We start from the raw sequence: 26,587 nt of genomic DNA on the forward strand, positions 1-26,587 counted from the left end.
ACTGAGGGGTGGTACCACCGCCACTGAGAAGTAATTACACACCCAATCCATGGCAGTGCTTTAGTGGATGTAAATCATCGGCTGCCTTGTTGATTGCGGATTGGTAAAGGATTATATATGAACGGTGCACGCGCCGCCTCCCTCTCGTTTCTCGATGCAGCAGAGATTATAAAATGAGCTGTCATCCTGTAGTCGTCCGGGTGTCTCTGCCGTGACAAATGTCACCTCGAAAACCAAAGAATCTAATAATGTGCACGTCTCACTTCAACTGACAGGCAGCGGCCATATGCTCTGGGCAATAAATAGCTATAGATACACAAACACACATTAAATGCTGTTTAATCCCCAATCGGGGTCAAAAAAGGGGGTTATTCGCGCTGTAAAGAGTTCCTTCTTTCTGTCAATAGCAAAATGCGTGCGCTAAACACTGCTATAGAAATTCTGTGGGCGCGAGCGGGCGGTATTTGCAATGACCCAAAAGGAGTCTCTAGCCCGCTGGCTTGCAGACTATCTTCGAGCGCACCGCTTTCCCGGTCCCTGAGATGCCTTTTGACCCCGCAGTCCACTGGCCACGTCGTCCAATGTCTCTACTGACTGTAGGGGGCCAAGTATTGCAGCCCGCTCCTCCCCCCTCTAAGAAAGCATGTCTAAGGGTGGACGGGGTTCAAGCACACACCTCTAGAGGAATGCTGAGCTGTGTTTTTATCTAAGTGTTGCGGGGCTTGCATTTTGCCCCCTGGACCAATCATCAAACACTGATAAAGCTAGTGCTTTAAATGGGCCGGTAACAGCACTTTTTAGGTTTCGCCTGGTGATCCGCTGCGCAGCAGCGTTCGCGCAGGCGCTCCAGCAGAGATGGGTGAGGGCAGAGGAGGCAACTGTCCCCAGAGACAGACAGACACCCGGCAAGAGCCGAGCTCAGCTCCCCGACCCCCACCATCTCCCAGCCCGGTTCTCTCCATCCGCGAGAGTACATCAGCAAACTTCACCGGCGGCCCCCAGCATCACAGGTGCCGCCATGTGTGAGCCCATGGGCAAGAATGAAACCCTGCCCCTGAGGAAGAAGCACATCGGGTGAGTAGCATATGGCCGCTATGGCACCACGGTCGTCCACTGAGCAAAAATGTGCAGTCAATTCAAATGCAGAGCTGGTTCGGGTTACGCGTTATGTCTTATTACCAGATCCTTAACTCGAGCACATTAAGTTCATATTTCTGACAAGACTGACACTTTGTTCCAAATTTATTATGTTTCACTGTGAAAGTTGAGGTAGCACACAATACTTACGAAAACAAACAGGACAAGATGCTTGGCCGTCAGGTTAATTTTGTTGTGGAAATTCAGTCACCAGGTGACTTGTGCAAGACCACAGACAATTTTAGGGCACAATTTTTAAAAAAGTTTTGGAAAATGGCATAGTACCCAGTGTTTCGTGGGCTCTAGTGCAAGGAAGGAATGGACCCCGCTGGCAGCAGTTTCAACGGTTAAAGATAGGGTTAATCAGGGTTGAATGCACCCTCTCTCCCTCCCACCCCCCGTCCATGTGCCACTGCACCTGGTACACAATTGGAAGCTACGTCCTTGACTTTGGATAAAAGCCACCTTTTTCCCCATCGTGTCTGGAGACAAAGTTTCCGTGGCCGCAGGATCTGGCACCGTCCAGTGCATAGCAAACTATTTGCACTTATAAGAACATTGGGTGCTGCTCGCTGTCAGCTGGAGAGTCACACAAACAAGACCCCAGGGGTTCATCTTTTATTTCCCTGCACACTAAACTCACTAAGGAGCTGTGCTTGTTTTCTGTTGGTTTCCTGTTTTTCTTTTTTGCCATTCCTATGTTGATGCTTTACGCAGTAACTGGTTTATGACGCATACCCAATGTTTTTATAAAATCATTCTACTACCAGATATTCATTGATGAATAATTATTTTTCGAACTATGCAAACTATTTCTGTATTGCCTCGGCATGCATTTCGGTTCTTATGTGTACTGTGGCAAAAAATACCCTGATATTAGGTTATGCTGTTTTAACTTGCAAATACATAATTGATCAAATACTTGGAGAATTTTGACTCTATGCATCATTTCCCTATTTCAGGAGACCGTGGACTTCATGGATCGTGGACAGGTCACAACCAACTTTAGCAGAAAGGGACCCAGTACCATCCAGAAGATTAAAGAATCATTAGTTTTCATGAGGAACCAGCACCTGGAGGTATTTAGCTTTCAAATTACAGCTGGATTCAGCTTCTTAACTTCCCCTCTAAATATACACGTTCATTGTACTTTGGCTTCTCGTTGCATTTGGTTTATTTTCAGCTGCTTTTCTTATATTCTGATGATCTGGAAATCAAGAATATGCATTGTATCTGTTCTGAGGTTCACCCACACCTTGAATTAAAACATTTTAATACTTCAGTCTTTTAATCCTAAGTCCAGTCAGATAGTAATTACCTGCCATGTTTGTTGTAACTTTGCTAGCAGACTCCATCTGTTGAAGCAGCCCACTTCTCTGACTTGAGGTATCATGATAAATAAAGATTCTTCATAACATGTTTGTCAAAACCATCCCCTTCGAAGCTTATTGATTTTAGATGACTAGATCAACACAACTTCCAACTGGCAGTCAAAGCCATTTATGTAGACTTGAAGCCTATGCTTCCCTCCCTTATAGACATCACTACGGTAACGTGGTCAAGTACGAAAGCCTCAAATTCTCTGTACAATCCAGTGATTCATCTTTGGCACAGGGCTCTCGATTATAATGTCCCAGTACGATACTGCTTATAGAAGAGAAATTACTGTATCATGCTGTCCATAAGTGAAAAATCAGTCAACTTTTTACTTACTGCCTTAAGGATCTAGGTTATTTGTGAAAAGAAATGTTCTTGATGGATAACCATACTTTGTGTCCTGACTCTACATTATGTTTCAGATAAGGGGCAATATCCTTGATAGAAGCTTATGTCCTGCACCAGTCTGAGGTTTCTATGTTCATTTTCAATATTTCTTCTAGTTTATTGGAGGTCTTTGAAACACTTCATTTGACTCCATTTTGATTCTACTATCCTCTTTTTGCCGTCGCCTCATGGGCTTGTGGTATTCTGTCAGAAATTTCTGGTGCTTTCTCATGTTCAAAATGTTTTCTTTTGGGGGTGGGGACTGGGACAAGGGGGAATTAACACTATTTTGATGGACTCCTTTTTTCCCCCCCTCCTTATAAGCACAGTGTTCGCATGTGGAACTTGTATCAAGCCTACGCCACACTCCTGTGTGATCCGTATGATTCTGTAGCACCTTATGACGTAGGCTTATTCCATTTGAAAGACAGTCCTGTTAGTAGTGAACTAGTCTTCCAAAAACTCAACATTGTACTCCTCAGTAACAAGATTTAAGATGGTTAAGTCTTTCATTCTAAAAGTCCAAACAGAATTTGATTGAAAACAAGAAAATCCATTGTATGTTTCGAACCAGACACCGCGCTTTAACGTTACGCAACCTAAGCACCTCTGGGGCACCACAATTTTTCTTGGAATTTGCAAAAAGATGGCTCCTTATGTAATACTAGCAGCCCGTCCCGACCTTGTCCGGGAGCAACAGGCTTCCCCAACCCCCGCCTGCCCCGACATTGTCCAGCAGCCCGGGCACCCGGCCCGACCCCCGCCTGCCCCGACCCCCGCCTGCCCCGACCCCCGCCTGCCTCGACCCCCGCCTGCCTCGACATGGGTCCCCTTACCTCAGCCGCCGCTCCTCCCGCCTGTCTGCTGCTCGCACCGCCGCTGGCCTGTCCGCTGCTCCTCACGTCACCGCTCCTCCCCCGCGCCATGTCCGCCGCTCCTCGACGCGCTCCTGGACGCCGCTCCTCCCGGCGCTACTTCGGAGGGACTACTTTTTTTTTACGTTAAATTTTTTAAATAACTTTTTTTTTAAATGTATATAGCCTATAACCATCTACACATCCTGACGATTCCAACAGTGTATCGGGTGTGTGGATTGGCGCTGTGGTTCCCGAGTTTACCCGCCTCAAAGACTGAAAATTCTTCCTTTATTATAGTAGTATAGATGTCAAAAATGCAGCATACCGTGAGGTTCCTACAAGTAGATAGGGACTTGCTATCAAAGTGCTCTATTAGGGGGAAGTGTAGTCAAGCAGCTTTAGGCTTAACACAGAGAAGAGCAAGCCATTTGCAAATGCACACAATGATTAATAGATGACGCACACGATTCAAGAAGGAGATCACACCAATTTATAAAGATAGCAAGTATCTTTATATATGTTTTGGCATCAGAGAAAAATCATTCGGGTAAGTACGTTTTTTAAATTCTTTTCACTTTAAAAAGTGGGAACAGTGCAATTTCAGGGTTCTGCAGTGTTATCCTATGAAGGAAAAAGAAATTCTGCTAATAGGTATAGTACAGAGATTTATAAGACCAATCTCCAGGAGTTAAGGTGAGTGGTGGGCAGGGTCCACGCCAGGCACAAACCGTACACAACCAGCGGCACTAGGGCAATCTGGTGAAAGGTGCAAAACAGCATCGGAAACCCAATGTATTTAAATAGAGCCACTGCAGAAATACGATGCAGGCTCTGGCCAGGAGGCCACTCCGGGTGAACTAATAAGGGGGTAGTGGGAAGGGTCAGGACTTGAGATGCTAGGGGACGCAGGGATACATTAGGTCCTCTTCTCCACAACATGATGCGTTTTTAGGAGTCTGGTTTTCTTACTGGGAGCAGTCTCGGTTGAGGGAGGGCCTGTGTGCAGAGACTGCAGGCGACGTCTGGGAGTCCAGCTGAGTTGAAACCATGATGGACTCGAGCTCTGGATGGGTGGGGAGGAATAGGTGTTTGGTGGCTTCAAGTGCCGGTTCTGAAAGTTCCAGAGGCCTCAGTCTTTGCTTTTGGAGTTCCTGTAAGATGCAGGGGGGTGGGGGGGAATGGGTCCGCTGTTCATTGGAGGTCTTGGTCTTTATTGAAGGCAGGTAGTCCTCCCAAGGTTCTTGAGTCACTGGCCGGCAGAGTTGGTACCAGGTCAGCTACTGCTTCTCTCCTTTCTGCTTTTGCGGCTCTACGGTGCCTGCTCTCTCCTTGAGTCGTTTCTCTGTTGCTGGGCGCTCCCCTAAATACCGAATTCAGGGGTGTTAAGGGACTGTAGTAGCCAATGGGCTTCTGGCACTTGGGGCCACTTCAGCCCCTATATGACCACTTCCTGTGTGGAATTGGGCATAAACCTGTCCCAGACATCCTAAGTATGCCATCACCAAATTGCTACCTCTGAATAATCGTGTCCTCCTCACAGTAACCCACCTTAGGGGTGGTAGTAACCTGGAGGTAGCAATCCTAACTCACTAGCTAAGTTTCCTACCTATCCAGGTGCCAAGGGGACTCTTGATGGTGGTGGGGGGGGATGGCTTCTTCTGTTAGAGGAACCAGATTGCTATTCTAAAGGTGACCGCTTCTCTAAAGCTTGCTGGCCCAAGAGGCTAATCTGCAGGTAATTCTGTGGGATGGGGTGGTACACCCTATTACTGTACAGACTTTTGTTCTGGGCCTCCTGAGAACAAAGGCTCTCAACCTAGGAGGTCAGAACGGTGTCTCGGTGGTAGGCTGACAAAAACTGGTCAGCAAGCGAACTAGAGGATGGTAGGTTTTCAGGGGGCACCTCTAAGGTGCCCTCTGAGTGCATGTATTTGTAAATCTGACACTGGAATTTGTGTGGCTTTACCCACCCCTGGCACCTTAGACATTCACCCACCTAATGTAGCTACCTCGCACTCCTCATTTACAGACATAGATCCCTCACCCACAGATTCCAGCGGCACCCCCTCCCCCCCACCAACCTCACCTTGTCCTCCTCTCATACCACACCCATTCCTGTCACCCCTGACACCACAGTCTCAAACCACATTCATTCTAACCTAGCCCAGCCCCAAAACAACATGCACCTCTCCTTTACTCCCGACATCCTAGTCATTCACCCACCTACCGTAGCTACCCCACTCCCCTCAAGCACAGACATAGATCACTCCCCCTCTTACACCAACCACCTCACCCCTTCCCCCCACACACCAGCCCTCATCCCCTTTCCTCTCACCCCTGATACCACAGTTCCCACCCAAAACGACATGCACCTCTCCTCTACTCCTGGCACCTTAGTCATTCACCCACCTACCGTAGCTACCCCACACCCCTCAAGCACAGACATAGATCTCTCTCCCTCATACACCAACCACCTCACCCCTTCCCCCCTACACACCATCCCTCATCCCCGTTCCTCTCACCCCTGATACCACAGCTCCCACCCGCAACCCGCCTAACCTAGATCAGCATCGGACCGACACACGCAAAGGCAAACCCCCCCCATTCTCAGCCCCCACTTCCACCCATTAACTAATCACACAGAACACACCACCTCCATCAACTCAACTCCACCCCCTCAAAAAAGAACCATCTACAATCCCACTTCCCCCCCCAGTCTCACCCCCAACTACCCAACCTCCACCCCCTTCACCACTAATTAACGCCCATCCTCCGCCCTGCACTCTCCGCCTACCACCAATATTCTCATCCACACCACCAACCTCTCCCCTATGTCATCCACGCCCGACCCTCCCATCCCCACCTCCAACACATTTCCCACACTGGACTACATTACGGCCTCCCTCCTCCAGCTCAAAGAAGACATGCACATCATCAAACAACAACTACTCTGTCTATCACACTCCAGTCACCCCTCACCCAACACCCTCCACCAGATCAAACAAGACATTCACATCATCAAACAATTACTCAGCACACACCCCAGACACCCCTCACGCGCCTCCACCATCACCTCCCCTCCCAGCTGGTCCTCCACCCGGGCGGCGAACTCTCGCACTCGACTCCCACTGCACTGGACCTCAATCCCTGTTCACAACCGCGAAAACCGCCCCCATCGCTCCTGCAACCCTCTCTCGGACCTCGACACAATCACCCTCCTCCGCTCCTACGATTCAGCTCCCCATAGCAACACACCCGACACTCTCACTGCCATTCCTACGATTCACTCCAATCCCCTCAGACCCCCCACACTGAACAAGAGAATCGCTATCCATAGTAACCTGAGTAAAGTCCCCCTCGCTCTAGAACCCCCTTCCACCTTCGACACACCCCGTCTCAAATGCACTCTCCTCAACTGCAGATCACCCGCTAGACACTCCTCCGCTATCGCCGATCTCATCCTAAAATTGGATCTTGACTTAATCATCATGACTGAAACATGGCTAACAGAATCTTCTACACCTATAATGGACATTCTGGTTCCCCCCAACTACCACATCACTAGACTTGACAGGTCTGGCAATAAAAAAGGTGGCGGAATCGCATGTATATACAGGAGCAACCTCTCTGTCTTGAAAGTAACTTCCCCTTCCCTACCCTCCCCAACCTCCTGTGAATACATCTGCCTCGATATTATCAGTGAGGGCAAACCGATCTGCACTCTTCACGGCGTTTACCACCCACCCGGCGACAACCTTACCTTCTCCCAACAAATCATGGATATGATCTCAACCAACTCCGGGCGACAACTCACTCACACAAATATACCTTGGTGACTTCAACCTCCACTGGAACGATCATAATGATGCGGTGGTAAAGGTCTGAAGAATTTCCTTAACGCCCTTGACCTCACTCAAATTTGCAACAGTCCAACACACGAGAAAGGCTCTATCCTCGACCTTATCATCTCCAAAGAGGCCTCTATCCAAGTCGAATCTATCCAACCCTGTGACTGGTCAGACCATGTTATTATCACATTCTTCATCAATGAAAAAGTTAAATTTAACACTGTTCAACTCGCCAGGCCCAAAGTCTGGAAAAGAGACATGAAAAAACTAAACTCAAACTCTCTGCCCCCCCAACAGCTGCAACTTACTGCTTCCTCCTATTGGCGTTAAGGGCGTCCAATCCTTGTCTGATCACTATCTTAACACTATGACCGCAATAATCAATGAAGTCTCACCCTTGCAGCTAAAAAAAGCCTCCGCAAAAATTTCCAATCCCTGGTACGACGGGAGTCTCAATGACGATAGACGCGCCATGCGAATGGCAGAGCACACCTGGAGATCAGCTCCCTCTGCACTGAACCTAAAAACCCTGAAGAAAAAGAGAAATGCCTACTTCAGGAAAATAAAACGCTCAAAATCAGACTTCTTCGGCCGTCAGCTCGACCAAGCCAAAAATCGTCCGAGAAAGCTGTTTGAGCTTATCCGAACACAATCCAAAGAACAACCCCAACCTCTCAACACTATGTGCGAAGCTCCCTCCTGCGAAGACTTCGCCTCCTTTCTTTAACCAAAAAACTGACAACATAAAGAATGATCTCCTCATGGACGCAAGCCTCTATTACAAACCCCACTGCATAGCACCCACTAAACCAAAAAACAATGCCACTTGGTCAACCTTTGTCACCTACACGGAAGAAGAAATTGGCAGACTGCTCAGCACTCTGAAACCATCCAATCACCTCACGGACCGCCTTCCTGCTAACGCTGTCAAAGTCCTTACCCCGTCGCTCCTTCCACTCTGGACTAAAATCATTAACAGCTCACTTCAACAAGGGACCATTCCCGACTCCCTCAAAGGTGGACAAGTCACACCTTTGCTAAAGAAACCTACAGCCGACCCCTCTGACCTAAACAACTACCGTCCCTTTACCAATATTCCGACTCTTGCCAAACTGTTGGAAAAATGCGCACAAATACAATTGACTAAACACATTACTCAGTTTGATCTCCTCAACTCTCATCAATCAGGCTTCCGAGCAAATCACAGTACTGAAACTGCTATGACTCACATAATTGACGACGCCCTTCAAATCCTAGATCATAACGATACCTGCCTCAAAATCCTCCTTGATCTCTCCTCCGCATTTGACACCGTCAAACATGAGAATTTACTCGAACTATTAAACACAAGAATGGGCCTATCTGGAACTGTGCTCAAATGGTTCACGTCCTTCCTGCATAACAGGTCGCAGAAATTCAAGAGCAACAACTTGATGTCCGTGCCAAGACCTGTATCGCTAGGCGTACCACAAGGATCCTTCCTATCCCCAACTTTGTTCAACCTAGTTATGGAACCTCTCACCACCTTGCTACAAGAATCCAATGTACACTTCCACATGTATGCTGATGACACCCAACTTTATCTCCAACTACAATCATCCAAAGACATCACGCTCTTGAACTCAACGATCAGAAGCACCCAATCCTGGCTGGCCGCTAATCATCTCAAACTCAATGCCCTTAAAACAGAGTTCCTTCTGATCTCACCTCCCGCGAAGATCACTACCGCACAAATGTGGCTTAAACACCTAACGGCACTCAATGTTCAACCCACCATCGTGGACTCAGCAAAATCTTTGGGCATAACACTTTACACCAATATCAGCATGCAGGAACACATCAACAAAGCAACTAAGGGAGCGAACTACCAAATCAACACCCTTAGGTCAACTTAAACCCTTCCTTCCAGCCAAAGACTTCCAAACCGCGGTACAATCACTAGTCATACCTCGAATAGAATACGGCAGCACCGCCCTCTGCGGTCTCCCCCTAGCTAGTACGGCACCCATAAGAGCCTCTTTAAACGCCGCAGCGAGACTTATCACTGGATCAAAAAAACACTCACACATTTCCCCTGACTTCAAATCCCTGAACTGGCTGCCTTTTGAAGCCAGAATACACCTGAAAATCGCTTGTTTGACGCAAAGGCTATCCACCTGAGCTCACCTAGATACCTCGCTCAGAAGCTGACGATTTCTGGAGGCTCCAGAAACACTAGAGGCACAAACAATCTTTTGCTAAAGCCTAAAAGATTCCGCAAGGAAAAAACCTATTAACGCTCTTTCTCAGGAATGGCTCCCAGGATTTGGAACTCACTCCCCCCTGAAACCAGGCTCATCCCCTCTACCATACTTTTCAAGAAAGAAGTAAAAGCGATCCTCATGGCTAAATACACTTGAACCACTACTGGGGATCAACTTCAAAGACTCGATATTGATCTGTACTACTTGTTCGATCCCTTTGCATTTTTGTATGACTTTGAAATTGACTTACTTGATTGTTTTTGATATCTCTACACTGTACTTTTAACACTATTGATGTATCTGTGTATATATGCTCCCCTCCTCTGTAAAGCGCTCTGATATCTGTGAAGATCTTGTTCGCTCTATATAAAACTTTCAAAATAAATAAATAAATAAATAAATAAAACTAGATGTTTGATACCAGACATCCCTATTTTCAGTGACGCTGTCATGTAGCTGGGGAGCTTATTTTCACCAGCGCCCAGCAGGTCTTAAGATGACAGCCTTGGTCACTTGTAGGAAGCTGGCTCTGTATATGGTATGCCACTAGGAGGTTATACCGTGCACAGAGTTCAGAGGTTCCCCAAAAGTGTACAGGGCTCTATGTAGAACCCAAACTGCTCTATTATTGGTAGTGTGAGCGAGCAGCCGTAGGTTTAACACAAAGGAGTGTAAGACATTTATTGCAAAACATAGACAAATAATGGACAGACGACTCAAAAAGGAGATCCACACCAGTCTTGGAAAAATACGCTTTGTTTGTATTTTCATTTAAGACCAAGATCTTTGCAATAAGGTTAGTTTGTTTTTGACAAAAATACTTTTCACTTTCAAAGGTCGACACTTAATGCAATTTCTGAACAGTTCAGTGTTATCCTATGGAGGAAAATAATAATGTGTTTATTTGGGTAAGTATTAAACTTACAGTTCCAGCCTAAGGGACCAAAGGTCATCAAGGGGCAAGAGTCTGGTGATTACCAAAACTACACCACAAGCGGCACATGGGCGGCCGGGTGTAAATTAAGCGTCATGTGCCTAATGCTTTTCAATGACCATTCTGCTTTAAACAAACCGTCTTAGGGCGTCCTACTGGAGGTTGCGGAAGGATTGCCAATGACAGCAGAGGTAAGTCCAGATGTTGAGGGTCACAGGGGCACCGTCAATTCAGCTCACCAATGCGCAGGGGCCTTGGTGCAGAGGTGCCTTTAGACATTGGAGTCTTCTTTCTGGAGCCGGTCGCAGTCGAGGGGAGCCTCTTGATTCGGGCTGCAGGCATTTTCATGGAGTCCAGGAGGGGGTCTACCAACGCTGGACTTGAGGCCAGGATTACTGGGAAACCTGTTTTGGGTCGGTGGGCCACCTGGCCATGGGCGTCTGGTGCAGAGTGAGCAGAATTCTTGGATCCACAGGGCACCAGAGTTCTTTGTGTTGGATTCTTGGGAACAGAACCTCTGTCCTGTGGAATTCCCGTCTTTTTCAAAGTTCAGGCAGTCTTCCTGGGGTTTCTGGCAGTCGCTGGCATTTTCTTCTTGCAGGGTCGTGGAAGCTGGAGACAGGCCGGTAGGGCTGGGGCTAAGTTAGTCGTCTTCAGGCTTCGCTGCATGGCATCTTCTTCATCCCTCTTAGGTCGCAGGTAACTAGTTTACAGGTCTGGCGGAGCCACAGAAATATGTAATTGTTTTTTTAAGGGGAGTTGTAGGTCAGGCCAATGGGCACCAAACCTCAGGTTACACCTGCTATTTTGCTCGTGGGGGGGCGGGGGGGTGGGAGGGGGGTGGAGAAGCTATTACACCTCTGTCCAGGATGTGTATTGTTTCTGGTCCCAGAGAGCAGAGTCTCTCCACCCTGATGCCCTCTGTAGAAAAGTGGATTTCTGTTGCAGTAATCCCCCCACTTTTTGCTAGACTACTGATGCACTTTCACTTGATGTGCCCTGGGTCCCTGCCAATCAGGTTCCCAGGACCTGTGTTCTTACCCCAAAACTAACCCATTTGTTATCTCTGGCCACAGGTCAGCCCCTGGTGAATGGTACCTCAGTACCCAGGGCTCTGTGACCAGGATAGATCTCTTAAGGGCTGCAGCACGTATTATGCCACCCTTAGGGGCCCTATACCTTTACACACACACCCTGCCTTTGCAGGCTGCGTATTTCGGTGCAGAACAAAGTGAAGAGTCAACAAAATGGCACACATCTCTGTGTGCCATGCCTACAACCCACTGCCCTGGCATAGATCCGTCCCCCCCCCCCAACCCACCTTCTAGCTGGGTGCACTATACCAGTGGTGTGGTCACAAGTGCATGAACTCTGTGCCCCTACAGTACCCAGAGCCATTCCTTGGCATTGTAAGAGCAGTTCTGCCATTAGGAGTATATGGTGCTGGGAGTTAGTCATTACGAACTCCACAGCACCATAATGGCTTCACTGAAAACTGAGACGTTTGGTATCAAACTTCTCAGCAGCTTAAACTCACACTGATGCCAGTGTGGGATTTAATGAAAAATGCACACAGAAGGCATCTTAGAGATGGCCCCTGAAAACTAACCAACCACTAGTGTAGAGTCTGAGTGGCTGCTTTCAGCTGCCACCACCAGACATGTTTCTGGACCCCTGGGTCGACTGCCTGCTGCTCTCTGGGGCCTGAAACCATGCAAATCCTGGGACGAGGTGCCGAGCCTCCTCACCAAGGATGGGGAGTGTTCGCGAAGGGGAAGCTTCAAAGGCTTGCCGCATTTGTGAGCTTCCCCAGGCCATTTGTGGCTTGCCGCAACTGGTCCCCACTGGTTCTGACCCTCACTTTGGGCGGGAGAACCGGCGAGAAAATCAAGTGAGGAAGAGAGGTGTGCCCACCTCTGCCAACCCCACCCCTCTGGTGGAGGAGGTAAGGGGAAGCACAACTCTCAGTCCACACCATCTTGCAGATGTGGGCACTCAGCCAACCAGGGACAGGCTCATGCCCCCTCCCACTGGAGGGTGGCATACTAGGGGGTGTACCCACTGTGCGAAAGTGCCATCTTTCTTGCATTATTATGCCCCCACTTTATGCTGAACTGCTGATGTCATTTGACTGAGTGTGCTCTGGGTTCCTGCCAACCAGGTGCCCAGGGCCTGTAGTCCTTCCCTAAAACTGTGTTGAAACTAAAATCCAATTGGCATCTCAAGCCACCTGTCAGCCCCTTGTAAATGGTACCCTAGGTACCCAGGGCATGGTGACCAGAGAAAACCCCGAAGGGCTGCAGCACTTATTGTGCCACCCTTAGGGGCCCTGTACCCTGACACCCACTCACTGCCGTTGCTGGCTGAGCGTCTAAGTACAGAAATAACCAACGATTCGACATGGCACACATACCTTTGGGCCATGCCCACAAAACCCACTGCCCTGGCATACATCAGCCACCCCTCTAGCTGGGTGCCCTATGCCAGTAGTGTGGGCAGAGGTGCATGAGCCCTGTGCCCCTACAGTACCCAGGGCCATTCCTGGGCACTGTGCAGTGATACCATTAAGAGTATATGGTGCTGGGAGGGTGTCATTACGAACTCCACAGCACCATAATGGCTACACTGAAGACTGACAGGTTTGAAATCAAACTTCTCAGCACATTAAACCCGACCTGATGCCAGTGTGGGATTTAATGTAAAATGCACCAGAGGGCATCTTAGAGATGCCCTCCTGTAACCTAACCTACAATCCACTTCAAGTCAAGTCAAGTCATAAAATTTGTATAGCGCACTACATACCCAGAGGGTTTCAAGGCGCTTAGGAAGGGGAGGAGGATTATTTGTCAAATATCCACGTTTTAAGCTGCTTTCTGAACGCTAGGTGATTCTGGGTGAGGCGAAGGTAAGCGGGGAGTGAGTTCCATGTTTTGGCAGCCAGGTATGAAAAGGATCTGCCTCCCATGGTGGTCTTGTTGATGCGAGGTACAGTGGCGAAGGCTTGGTTGGAAGAGCGAAGTTGGCGGGAGGGGGTGTAGAAGGACAGTCGAGAGTTGAGGCAATCTGGTCCGATGTCGTAGAGAGATTTGTGTGCGTGGGTAAGCAGTCGGAAAGTGATCCTCTTATTGACGGGTAGCCAGTGGAGGTCTTTAAGGTGACCAGAGATGTGTTCGTTGCGTGGGATGTCTAGTATGAGCCTGGCTGAGGCGTTTTGGATTCGTTGTAGTTTCTTCTGGAGTTTAGCGGTGGTGCCTGCGTAGAGGGTGTTTCCGTAGTCCAGTCGGCTCGTGACTAGAGCGTGGGTGACTGTTTTCCTTGTTTCGGAGGGGATCCAGCGAAATGTTTTTCTGAGCATGCGAAGAATGTTAAAGCAGGAAGAGGATACGGCGTTGACTTGTCTGTTCATGGAGAGTGAAGAATCCAGGATGACGCCAAGGTTCCGTGCGTGGTCTGTCGGGATGGGTGCTTTTCCGAGGGCTTCCGGCCACCAGGAGTCGTCCCATGCAGAGGGGGATGTACCTAAGATGAGGACTTCTGTTTTGTCTGAATTCAGTTTCAGACGGCTTTGTTTCATCCATTCGGCGACTTCTTTCATTCCTTCGTGTAGGTTAGTTTTGGCGGTGTTGGGGTCCTTGGTGAGAGAAAGGATCAGTTGAGTGTCGTCCGCGTAAGAGATGATGTTGAGGTTGTGTTGGCGTGCGATGGCCGCGAGGGGGCTCATGTATACGTTGAAGAGGGTGGGACTGAGTGAGGATCCTTGAGGTACGCCGCAGATGATTTCAGAGGCCTCGGACTTGAATGGTGGGAGGCGGACTCTCTGGGTTCTTCCGGTGAGGAACGAGGTGATCCATTCCAGTGCTTTTCCTTGGATTCCGATGTTTCTGAGGCGTTGTAAAAGGGTGCTGTGGCAGACTGTGTCGAAGGCTGCAGAGAGGTCGAGGAGGATGAGGGCGACTGTGTCTCCATTGTCCAGTAGAGTTCGAATGTCGTCTGTTGCTGCGATGAGGGCGGTCTCAGTGCTGTGTTTGGCTCGGAAGCCAGATTGTGAGGGGTCGAGTGATTTGTTGGCTTCGAGGAAGGCGGCGAGCTGGTTGTTGACGGCTTTCTCGATGACTTTGGCCGGGAATGGAAGAAGCGAGATGGGGCGGTAGTTTTTGAGATCGGTGGGGTCCGCTGTTGGTTTTTTCAGAAGGGCGGTGAGTTCAGCGTGTTTCCAGATTTCTGGGAAGGTCGCGGAGTTGAAGGAGCAGTTGGTGACGTCTCGGAGGTGCGGAGCTATGATGGAGTCTGCTTTGTTGAAGATGTGGTGAGGGCATGGGTCTGTGGGGGATCCAGAGTGGATGGAATTCATCAGGCGGATGGTGTCCTCAGTGGAGATTGGGTTCCAGGCGTTAAGGGTGTTTACGGGGGGAAGATGGTCAGCAGATGGTAGGGTGGGTTGGCTTCCGGGTTGGTTGTCAAAGCTGTTGTGGATGTCAGCAATCTTGTTGTGGAAAAAAGAGGCTAGGGAGTCGCAGAGGGTTTGAGAGGGGGTGATGTCGTTGGAGTTGGCCGAGGGGTTGGAAAATTCCTTGACGATGTTGAAAAGTTCCTTGCTGTTGTGGGCGTTGTTGTCAAGTCGATCCTTGAATGCTGTTTTCTTAGCTTTTCGGATCAGTTGGTGGTGAGTACGGGTGGCGCTTTTGAAGGCGTCCTTGTTGCTGGTGGATGGGTCTTTTTTCCAGGCCTTTTCAAGGGAGCGGCACAGTTTCTTGGACTTCTTGAGATCATCGTTGAACCATGAGGCCTTCTTGTTGCCAAGTTTGTGTTGACGTTTTTTCAGTGGTGCTAAGGTGTCGGCGGTGTTGGATAACCAAAGGGTGAGGTTGGAGGCGGCTTCGTTGGCGTTAGAAGAGAGGGCTGGGGAGGTTCGAAGGAGCGATGTGGAGATCTGATCCGTGGTGATTTTGTTCCAGTTTCTTTGTAGAGTTGGTTGGGGGTGGATGATGGGTTTCGGCTTGTTGTAGGTGAAGTGAACGCAGCTGTGGTCAGTCCAGATGAGATCCGTAGTGTGGCTGAAGGAGACATGGTTGCTGGAGGTGAAGATGGGGTCGAGTGTGTGACCTGCGATGTGGGTGGGGGAAGTGACCAGTTGTTTAAGTCCGAGGTTGGCGAGGTTGTCTAAGAGGGTGGTGGTGTTGCGGTCGTTGATCTTTTCAAGGTGGAAGTTGAGGTCTCCCAGAAGGATGTAGTCTTTGGAGGGGAGCGCGTGTGGGGTGATGAAGTCCGTGATGTCTTCACTGAATTTAGCGCGGGGTCCTGGTGGTCTGTAGAGGAGGGTGCCTCTGAGAGTTGTCTTGGGGTCGATGTGGATCTGGAAGTGAAGGTGTTCGGAGTTAGCGAGGTTGGCGTCGGAGCTGGTAGAGATGCGGATGGATTTCTTATGGACGATAGCGATTCCTCCTCCTGTATGGTCGGTGCGGTCCTTGCGTGTGATCTTATAGTCATCAGGGATAGCGATGGCGATGTCAGGGGCGGAGGAAGCGTTCATCCATGTTTCCGTTAGGAAGGCGACGTCAGGAGAGATGGTGTCTAGGAGGATCCAGAGGTCAATGGCGTGCCTGTGGACCGAGCGGGTGTTGAGAAGGATGCATTGTAGGTGGTTGGGGTCTGGATTCTGTGGTGTGGTCGTAGCGGAGATGTTGTCGGTGCCGCTAAATTTGCACGAGAAGCAGGAGAACGGTCCATGGGTGCATCCAGGAGCGGCTTGGACGCAGTTGGGGGCGCGACCAGGGTTAAGGGCTAGGAGGGTGGCGGCATCGTAGGTAGTGCGGGGGGGCTGGACAGCGCGAGGGGCAGGGGGTATGGCGCTGGGCGCGGTCCAGGCGCGGACGGGCGTAGACGGGCTTACCTTTGGCGCACCTTCGGCGCGGATTGGGCGCGGTCGCTGCGCGTGAACGCTGCGCGCGGGAACTACTGTCATATATGGATAATGGAGGGGGAGGGGCGAGGGCTGTTCAGCTGGGAGGCGGGGCGGGCTCAGCAAGCACAACAACAACAACAGGGACAAAATGGAGGGGGGAGCAGAGCAGGGCGCCGGGGGTATATCGCGCTAAAATCGAATTGCGGAGCGGAGATGGTACAGGCAGGCAAGCGCTATTTAAATATCAGGCAAACAAGAGTAAACAATGGCACACTTATAATCAAAGCAGCACACCAGAGCAGGGCGCCGAGGGTATATCGCGCTAAAATCAAAATGCGGAGCGGAGATGGTACAGGCAGGCAAGCGCTATTTAAATATCAGGCAAACAAGAGTAAACAATGGCACACTTATAATCAAAGCAGCATGTACGATACCGAGTCTCGGCAGAGACACAGGGGAGCGAACCACTCAAGGCAGAGGCAGAGAGGGGTCACAGCGCTGCGAGGACCAGGGGCGCCGTAAATAGGTAGTGGGAGGGCTGTTCAGCTGGGAGGCGGGGCGGGCTCAGCAAGCACAACAACAACAACAGGGACAAAATGGAGGGGGGAGCAGAGCAGGGCGCCGGGGGTATATCGCGCTAAAATCGAATTGCGGAGCGGAGATGGTACAGGCAGGCAAGCGCTATTTAAATATCAGGCAAACAAGAGTAAACAATGGCACACTTATAATCAAAGCAGCACACCAGAGCAGGGCGCCGAGGGTATATCGCGCTAAAATCAAAATGCGGAGCGGAGATGGTACAGGCAGGCAAGCGCTATTTAAATATCAGGCAAACAAGAGTAAACAATGGCACACTTATAATCAAAGCAGCATGTACGATACCGAGTCTCGGCAGAGACACAGGGGAGCGAACCACTCAAGGCAGAGGCAGAGAGGGGTCACAGCGCTGCGAGGACCAGGGGCGCCGTAAATAGGTAGTGGGAGGGCTGTTCAGCTGGGAGGCGGGGCGGGCTCAGCAAGCACAACAACAACAACAGGGACAAAATGGAGGGGGGAGCAGAGCAGGGCGCCGGGGGTATATCGCGCTAAAATCGAATTGCGGAGCGGAGATGGTACAGGCAGGCAAGCGCTATTTAAATATCAGGCAAACAAGAGTAAACAATGGCACACTTATAATCAAAGCAGCACACCAGAGCAGGGCGCCGGGGGTATATCGCGCTAAAATCAAAATGCGGAGCGGAGATGGTACAGGCAGGCAAGCGCTATTTAAATATCAGGCAAACAAGAGTAAACAATGGCACACTTATAATCAAAGCAGCATGTACGATACCGAGTCTCGGCAGAGACACAGGGGAGCGAACCACTCAAGGCAGAGGCAGAGACACTGCCCAGGCTGCCACACAACAGACCTGTTGCTGGACCCCTGGGTGGAGAGGCCCCGCTCTCCTGGGCCTGCAACAATGCACATCCTGGGCGAGGTGCTAGGTCTCCTTCCCCAAGATGGGCAAGGGGAAGCTTCAAAGGGATGCCGCCTTTGAGAGCTTCTCCTGACCACTCGCTGTACTTTCTAACTGGCCCCACCAGTTCTGACCCCATTCTGGCGGGAAGACTGGCGGGAAACCCTATGTCAGGAAGGGGGTTTGCCAGCCTGTGCCAACCCTACCCCTCAGGTGGGAGAGGCAAGGTGAAGCACGACCCCAGGCTTGGCCATCTTGAAGATGGGGAGCCCTGCCCAATCACAGGTAGGCTCCTGCCCCCCTCCCACAGGAGAGGAGCAGACTAGGTGGTGTACCCACCCACGGACAGGGACCTATTGGTCCCTGCCCTTGCCCTATCTGTAATGCCCCTAAATTTAGTATATAGGGGCACCCTGAACCTTCCTTCCCCAGATCCCGATTGCAACAAGAAGAAGACCAAGAAACAAGATCTACCGTGCAGCTGCTAACAAAAGGACGACGCCCCCTGACTTGGCCCCAGAACCTCACGACCTGTTGATCCTTAAACCTGCTCCTGTGAAACTCCGGCATCTCTAGCGGACAGCAACCTTGAAATCCCCGGAGGACCTGCCTGTCTAGAACCTTCCACAAGACCGGGACTCCCACGAGCAGTGGTTCTGCTCAAATAGCAATACCCCTGGTGCCAACCAAGAACCGCGAATCCAGCCTACTCTGCACCCGCCCAGCCTGGCCTGTGCCTGAGTGCCCAAAGACTCTCCTCGAGGACCCAGACGACACCTGCAGCTCCAGAACCAAGGACCCGTCCAACTGCAACTAGCTGAGGGTAAGCTTTCCCGACACCAAAAGACACCCCTGCACCCGGTGCCCCACAGTCCCCTGTGCCTTCCTTTGGGGGTACCTACCGCTTCTCCAAGATCCCAACTTACCTCTCGAAGTGGTGGTTCTACCTGAAGAATCTCCGTCCCCGAGCCTTCAGCCTTTGTTCACTTTTCCCATTGGATCACATCGAGCGCCTCAAAAGCACCCATGACCCAGCCGCCCGAGTCCCGCTGGAAGTGCAACTACTACCCTACTCTACTTCCCCTCTTGCCCCCTGAGTAAGTGACCAGGAGCTCAGCTCCCACAGCCGCGTGGCCTGCTTGCTTTCAGCCACCAACCACAGGGCCCCAACCCTCCATTGGATTGCATTGGGCCTACTCTCTCTGCACCCGGCTGCCCCTGTGTCGCTGAGGGTGTAACTACTGTCCCTTTCCAACCCTGGGAGACCCCTGAGTCTATGCCCAGAACCTTTCCTTCACCAGTCGAGTACTCACCTGAAAGCCGATAACTCACTGTTCGAGGCATATGAGCTGCAGATTACACACTGTGCATAGATGGCCACCTAGTGTTGGGCCCAGATGTTTGCAGTTTATTTTTGTTCTAGAAAGTCTTTGGAAGTCACAGGATAGGTGACTCCTCCTTTGTATCATACTGCGCATGGGGATCGGCTCCATCCCCAGTTTGTTTATTTCTGCCACCAGGCTCGGATGTCAATCAAATCAAAACCAACTTTATTCGGTTTTCATAATTATAGAAATACCATAAAAGTTCATAAAATACATTGTTTATACACTTTCTCAGTTAAAAATCAATTAAAATTAGATATTCGTTTTTGCTGTACAATAAAACACAGTTTACATATAAATCACAGTTCATAAAAAGTATGGCCATGGCATGACGTACAGTTTTAACAATGGTTTCATCAGCCCTCTGATGTGTAAAAGAGATGATTGTTCTTGTCAAAGATTCAAGCGATGACGGATACAAAATTTAAGGAAACACGCCATCGCTTTTGCTACTATTTCATCTTCAAGATACTGAAGCGCCAAATATGCTGGACGGCATTGGCGCAACCCCCAGTTTCTCAATATGGGCAGTATCCACCGCCTTCGTGGTATAGTGTAAAACTTGCAAAAAAGAGTTACATGTATGGTGGATTGTGCTGAAACAGAATCACAAGGCATGGGAACGATTTTAATGTCCAATCGTTTTGAGAGGGAAAAGATACCATTAGATGAAACATATTGAGTCTGAAATGTGTCAACAACAATTTTTCAAACTTACTTAATCTGTAAAACAAGTAAGGTTCAATAGAAAAAGCAGTCTGAACTAATAGACCCTGTTGCAAAGAAGGTTTCCCTAGCTCTTTTAGCAGGCACACCTGCCCCACGTGTGCCAGGCATGCTGTCTTCAGATCTGCCTTTGACATCTCTGCTATTGTTAATGGTTCATCAAAAAAATTTCATAGCCTAGGCCTGTTAATAGAGCCTTAACATATGCCAGCCATTTTATCTTCCCACAGTGGTCGAGTGTCTTAATATCTTGCACAATTGATCTTGTTAAGTGACATTGTTCAGTTACCCAAATACGACGCCACAACATTACTGGTTTAGTTTTTATGGTATCTGATATGTAGTCTATCCCCAGCTCTAGGTGACACCCATATGTGGAGGAGCTCTTTGGTACAGCAAGTAAATATCTTATGAAGGAATTTTCAATTTTTTGCAGTTCATCTATATTTGCGAGACCCCATAGCCCTGCCCCGTACGTGGCAGTGCTGACACATTTTGCATTGTATATTTTCAATAATTCTAATGGAGGTCTCTTGCCCAATTTTTGTGCGAACGATTTTAGTGCTGAAGTTGCCCTTAAAAAAGCCAGCTTTCTTGCATTGATTGCTGCTTTCCACTTGAATTTTTCGTCGATTACAATTCCCAGATATGGATATGTTGCAGTCCTGTCTAGTGCTTCCCCATTCACATGAATGCTTTTGATCTTTGCAGTTTTTTCCCCACGTGCATTGTGTATGTTTTTTTTACATTTAGGCTAAGGTTTAAACTTGACATAAAGGCGCAGTATCTGTCTAGTGCTCGCTGCAACTCAACAGGAGTTCTTGCTAGGATAACCGCGTCGTCGGCATATAACAGAGCTGGTATCTGCCGACGACCGATTGTAGGGAGATCTTGGCTTCCCTCGAGCATAGCAATCTCTAGCCCATTTGTGTATAGAGTGAATACGAAGGGGGCCAGCACACATCCCTGTCTGACCCCCTTCTCCACCCTGAAACTTTCCGTAAGTTGCCCCTTAGTCCCAAATCTTACTCTTCCCGTTGTTCCTGTGTATAATTCCCATAGGAAATCCACAACTGGGGGGGTCTACACCCATTTTTAAAATGATTTTCCACAGCTTTGAGTGTACGACACAGTCGAAGGCTGCGGATAAATCAACAAACACCATGTTCAGCGCACTCCCCTTGGCCTCCATGTATTTTCCTGCCAGCAGAGACAGGTTTAATGCTTGGTCTACTGTGCCTAGCCCCTCTCGAAACCCATATTGTATTACAGAAATAATGTTCTGACTAGTTGTCCACTCCTGGAGTCGGTCGAGAAGAATCCGACCTGCCATCTTCCCGAGCGAATCCAGGAGCGAAATAGGCCGGTAGCAAGATGGGCTGTTTCGGTCCCCTTTTTTAACTATATGGACCAACATTGAGGTTGACCAAGATTCTATTAAACCCTCGTCTATAGTAGCGTTTAGGACGTTTGTCAATAGCGGGGACCAGAGATCTACGTCATATTTAAAAATATCCACTGGAACCCCGTCTGGACCTGGAGCTTTACCTGATTTTGAGGATTTTATTGCTTTTACTACCTAGTCATGTGTAAATTGCAATGCTATTGGGTAGTTAACCTGGGTCAGGGGATCTAGATAATCCATACCCGTACGTTATCATTGCTAAAAACTTTGGAGAAATAGTTCACCTAATCTCTGTCACTGATCGCAACGTCTATGGATGGTAAATCTTCTCTATCTATTAAAAAAGGAGATCTGACTATTTGCCAGAAGGCTGCGCTGTCTTTTAATTCTGAGCTTTTACTTAGTTGGTCCCATAGGTCAGCTTTTAGCTCCTTCTTTCTTGTTTTTAAGGCTTGCACATATTCTTTTCTTAGTCTAACGACCTCCCCTCTATATCTCTCTCCCCTTGTTAGGGCCTCCTTTAGCCGCGAATACGCTTTGGTGCAAGCCGGGCTGAACCAGCCCTTTTTTCCCTGACTTTTTCGCTTCTGTGTTCTGGTGAGTTCTTTCTTTATGTTTTGAGAAATGGTATTGAAACTAGCCAGGACCTGTTTGGATTTTGTCCCGGGGTCAAGACAGTTTATTAGATCTGTTTGGCTTTGCCTGACTATTTTTGCAGTAGTTACTCCCTGGTCGATTTTTCCCCATTTTAATGTGTATCCATTTAAAGATCCTAGTTCCAGCTCTTGCTGGTCTAGAATGTTCATTATTTCGGGATCTTTATAAGCTTTTGATTCATTTAATGCAATGGTGTTTGGGAAATGATCGCTCAGTGGGTTTTTTCTTACTTCGAAGACTTCGATGTTTGGCCCCTTACATAATGATATCAGGACATAGTCTATCAGGCTTGCTAGTCCTCTGCCGTTGAATGTTGGAACAAAGGCTACTGGGAGGGTCTTTATCTCGTTAGCAAAACCCAATTCCAATTCCATCATAGCTCATTCATTTTTTCACCCTCAATCGAATGGGAAAAATGTGTTATGCTATTACCATCGTCCTCTTTAATCCCACAGTTATCGGCGTTGTTGTTTCTACATAGATGAAGGTTGAAATCACCACCCCATAATAATGTGCATGACTTCTTTATATACTTCGCTCGAAGATCTTGCAGTATTGAAGAGATCTCCGACAAAAGGTTGATTAAGTCACTTACGTTCAGATTGTTATAGAAATTTACTATTACATAAATCTCTTGTCCAGTTCTCTGTAGAACTATTAGCTGATAATTCTCTTCTAGCTTCAGGGGAAAGATATCCTCACAATGTAGAATATTTGCAATGTACGTAATTAAACCACCCTTACTTCTACCAGAAGCTAATTTCTTGGCTGCAGAAAAATAAGTCTTATACCCAATTATGCGTATAGGATCAGTAGCCCAGGTCTCCTGGAGGCAGATAATGTTGCTCAGATTTATCTGATTCAGGAAGTTATTATTTGTCTGTTTTGCAGACCAGCTATATTCCAGTATGTGAAATGTACTTGGGAGGTAGATGATTTAGGACTGGGCAGGAACGATTGAGCCATTGAGTTATTGGTTGGCCTAGGTTTAGTGGGGGCAATCGGTAATTTATGCAGATCGCCCGGCAGATGTTGAAAAGAAGAAGTAGAAATATGTTTTCCAAGAGTAGGTATTATAATTTTATTCTCTGGGACTGGGTTTTTTCCTATTTGGAATTCTCCTATATTTGATGTATGCACATTTTCCCCTGTAGACTAGTCATGATTCAGTCAATCATTATAGTCCAGCCCAGACAATGCGCTGAATCTGTTGTGAGTGGGGATACTGTAGGAATTACCTGGTGCTGCAGCAACTTGACGCCAACGGACGTCTCTATGCTCATACTGAGGCGTTGTGGACAAGTAAGGATGGTATGTCGAATATGGGTGAATTTGGCCCTGATGCCACTGTACTGGACCGTTCGGGTAAGTGAATTGTGAGTTCTGATGAAAAAAAGGGTGGTATTGAATTCTTTGGTAGAGGGGGAAGGAGCTCTGGCCAGAGTTTTTTCAGCCCATTGGGGGTTTTTAAAATTAAGTTATACAATCCCCCTCGAACATTTTCTTCAATGTGCCTATCCATCCAACTCTCTGGGTGTGTATAATCTCTCCAGACCCTTCCATTGGGAAATTGCAGTTAGCAATTAACCAATGTAGGGTCTTGTTCTTTAGTGAGGAAGGAGTTTCATCTTGGTCGTTCCTTAGTTTGGGGACATTAACCAAAACCAACACATAGGCCCCGCATTCAGGCGGCAGACTGATGCGTGGAGGTATCTGCCTTGAATTATAAGCTACATTGTGGATCGGCTGGGCCCTTTGATAATTTGGAGCGGGGTCGCTAGTTTGGTTTAATGCCTTTCCTTTTCTTTGGGAAGTTGTTTGCATCTTCCCTAGCTGTGTATTTGAGGTGTGACTGTTCATGTCGCTGTTATGAGTAGTGCTGCTAGTTACTACTGATTTATTTATAACAGTTTCTTTACATAAAGAAATAGTGGGTTTTGGTTTTGTAATAGTATCTGAGGCTGGGGAAATCTTAGTTTTAGAAGACGTTGGTTTACTAGTACTTGTCTTGGAACCTGCGTTAATTTGTAGGCCATCACTGGAAACTTTTTTATTGTAGGCTGTTAGTTCCTCTAACTGCTTTTCTATACGGACAAGCCTGGATTCTATCTGGGACAGAAAGATGCTAAGGAGGTCGCCCATTCTTTCAAGCAGTTGGTCGTTTGCAATATTTGCATCGGGCTTTGTCCACAGACGTATGCGGGATCCCCTGAGAGTCTCCACTTACTATCTCTATGGATGGGCTTGTACCATTTGCATTTAAGTGCATAATTGTGCCTTTCCTAGGTTGTCCTTTTTTTGCGATGCGTTTTCCAACAGCAGGCGTGATAGAGTGAGCCGCATGTTTAGTTTGCTTTCGGATTGCACCCTCTTGCCTGCCTCTTCGCTGTCTCTCGCTATATTCCACTACCTTTTCTGGTGTGAGATCAATATGTAGTTCTAGGGTCTTTTCCAATTCCCTACTTGATTCTAGATCAGAGTAAATTAAGGGATTTGATGCTGATAGGTTAACCTCGTTAGGTATACTGTGGAGGTCAACCCTGGTTTCGCGTGTACAACCTGTGGGAGGATTTTTAGCGCTAACTGGGGTTCTTGCTGATGTAATGCTCCCGAGGGAGGATAGTTTTGCAATTGCTAGATCTTGCGAGACCCTGCGCTCAAGGAGCGAAATGCTATGTCAGTCGCATCGTTAGTCCTTGTTATAAAATTGTCTATTGGTTCAATCACGGGTATCCCTCCAGCAGCTGTCTTACTTCGACTACCTCTGGTAGACATAATGGAATAAGTGAAGTTATCTATGTTGGGACGAATGTTACAGGAACCCAGTAAACAATGGACATTGTCGTATGGGGCCAACAGCCTCCCGGTATCCCCGCAAAATGAAAGCGGTAACAAAACCTGAAAGGTGGAACAATACAGTCGTTATGGGTATGCACCCGACCCGACCTCGGAGGGCCTCAGAGGGCCCGCCCTTTGCCCGGGCTTTGCCCCGGGCGCTCCCGCACGCTCCCGTGACGCGTGGGCTTCAGCGTTTATCAAGCGCCTCTGGGCGCGGCCTCGCTGCTTCCCCCTTCCGGTGCTGGCGCTAGGGATCCTGGGTATTGTAGTCTCCCTCCGCTCTGCGGCCGCAAGATGATGAGTTGCGGCGGCGGGAGGGAGACAGGGCAGCCAGCAGCAATGGTGGTAAGTCTATCCACTTCGAATGCCCCCAAGTAGTGGAAAAAAGGTTACCCGCTCCACCGGGGCTGCAGCGTGTATCAAGCGCCTCCGGGCGCGGCCTCGCTACTTCCCCCTTCCGGTGCTGGCGCTAGGGATCTTGATGATTGTAGTCTCCCTCCGCTCTGCGGCCGCAAGATGACGAGTTGCGGCGGCGGGAGGGAGACAGGGCAGCCAGCAGCAATGGTGGTGAGTCTATCCACTTCGAATGCCCCCAAGCAGTGGAAGAAAGGCTCGGATGTGTTTCCAGCGCTCCGTGTTGGAACCGATTTCCTTTGGCACGCAATCCTCACCAGCTTCGACGGTATGGTTTCGAACACGTTTTCCAGTCGACGATAATCTTCAACTCCGAAGTCTTCGATTCTGGAAGTCGATGAAGGCTTTTGTGCCTACCTAGGCCTCAATTTCCAGCTCATGGAAAGGACGCCATTTAAGAGGTGTCCTCAATATGGGTCGAAGTTTCCCCACACCGTTCTACATGAGGTGTGTAACCTTTGCCTCTCACCGGAGCATGAGGCCAGAGACTGTTCCGCTTGTGCCTCTTTCTGCTCCAAGAAGACGATCCGGGACCGAAGAGCTAGGTGAACAATGGCTCGTTCATCAGCTCCGATTCCAGACGACATCTTCCAAGAGGGCGTCGACGTCCCGGAACAACAACATGGTGTCGACAGCAACTCCGAGGCAGAAGATTCCGAAGTCGAGGACACCACTCCAGCACAAAGGGTCGTAAGTAAGACCCTTCCTTACACACCCCAAAAAGGCTTCGGTCACACCCTCGCCCTCGGGCTCGGGTGCACACCGAGACACTGCTTCCAATGCCCCGCCTTCGGGCTCGGCTAAGAAGCCCAATAAGCCTTCAGGCTACTCGGGCTCGAGTCAGCCTGCCCACGGTGCCGGCGCACATCTACTGGCACGGAAAAAGATACCATCGTCGGCATCGAAACAATCAGTGCTGAAAACCTGTGGTAGCTCCTCCGCACCGAAACCACACTCGGACCCAAGCAGACCGCTTCGGAGTCGAAAAGCCCATCGGAGTTGAAAAAGGCACATACTTCC

The 26,587-nt window shown here is 49.0% G+C and overlaps 1 protein-coding gene across 1 annotated transcript in view; it reads left to right on the forward strand.

The window, feature by feature from the left end:
• Positions 1 to 26,587, forward strand: part of LOC147666286 (transcription elongation factor SPT6-like) — a gene marked incomplete at its 5' end in the record, with an annotated part of 590,122 nt that overhangs the window by 60,088 nt on the left and 503,447 nt on the right. The window contains one exon of the mRNA XM_086949158.1: positions 2,100 to 2,216. Coding sequence (XP_086805284.1) covers positions 2,100 to 2,216 — 117 coding nt within the window. The remainder of the gene's footprint in view (positions 1 to 2,099; positions 2,217 to 26,587) is intronic.

Source organism: Lissotriton vulgaris, unplaced genomic scaffold (genome assembly GCF_964263255.1).
Source record: "Lissotriton vulgaris unplaced genomic scaffold, aLisVul1.2 SCAFFOLD_1495, whole genome shotgun sequence".
Taxonomy (NCBI): domain Eukaryota; kingdom Metazoa; phylum Chordata; class Amphibia; order Caudata; family Salamandridae; genus Lissotriton; species Lissotriton vulgaris.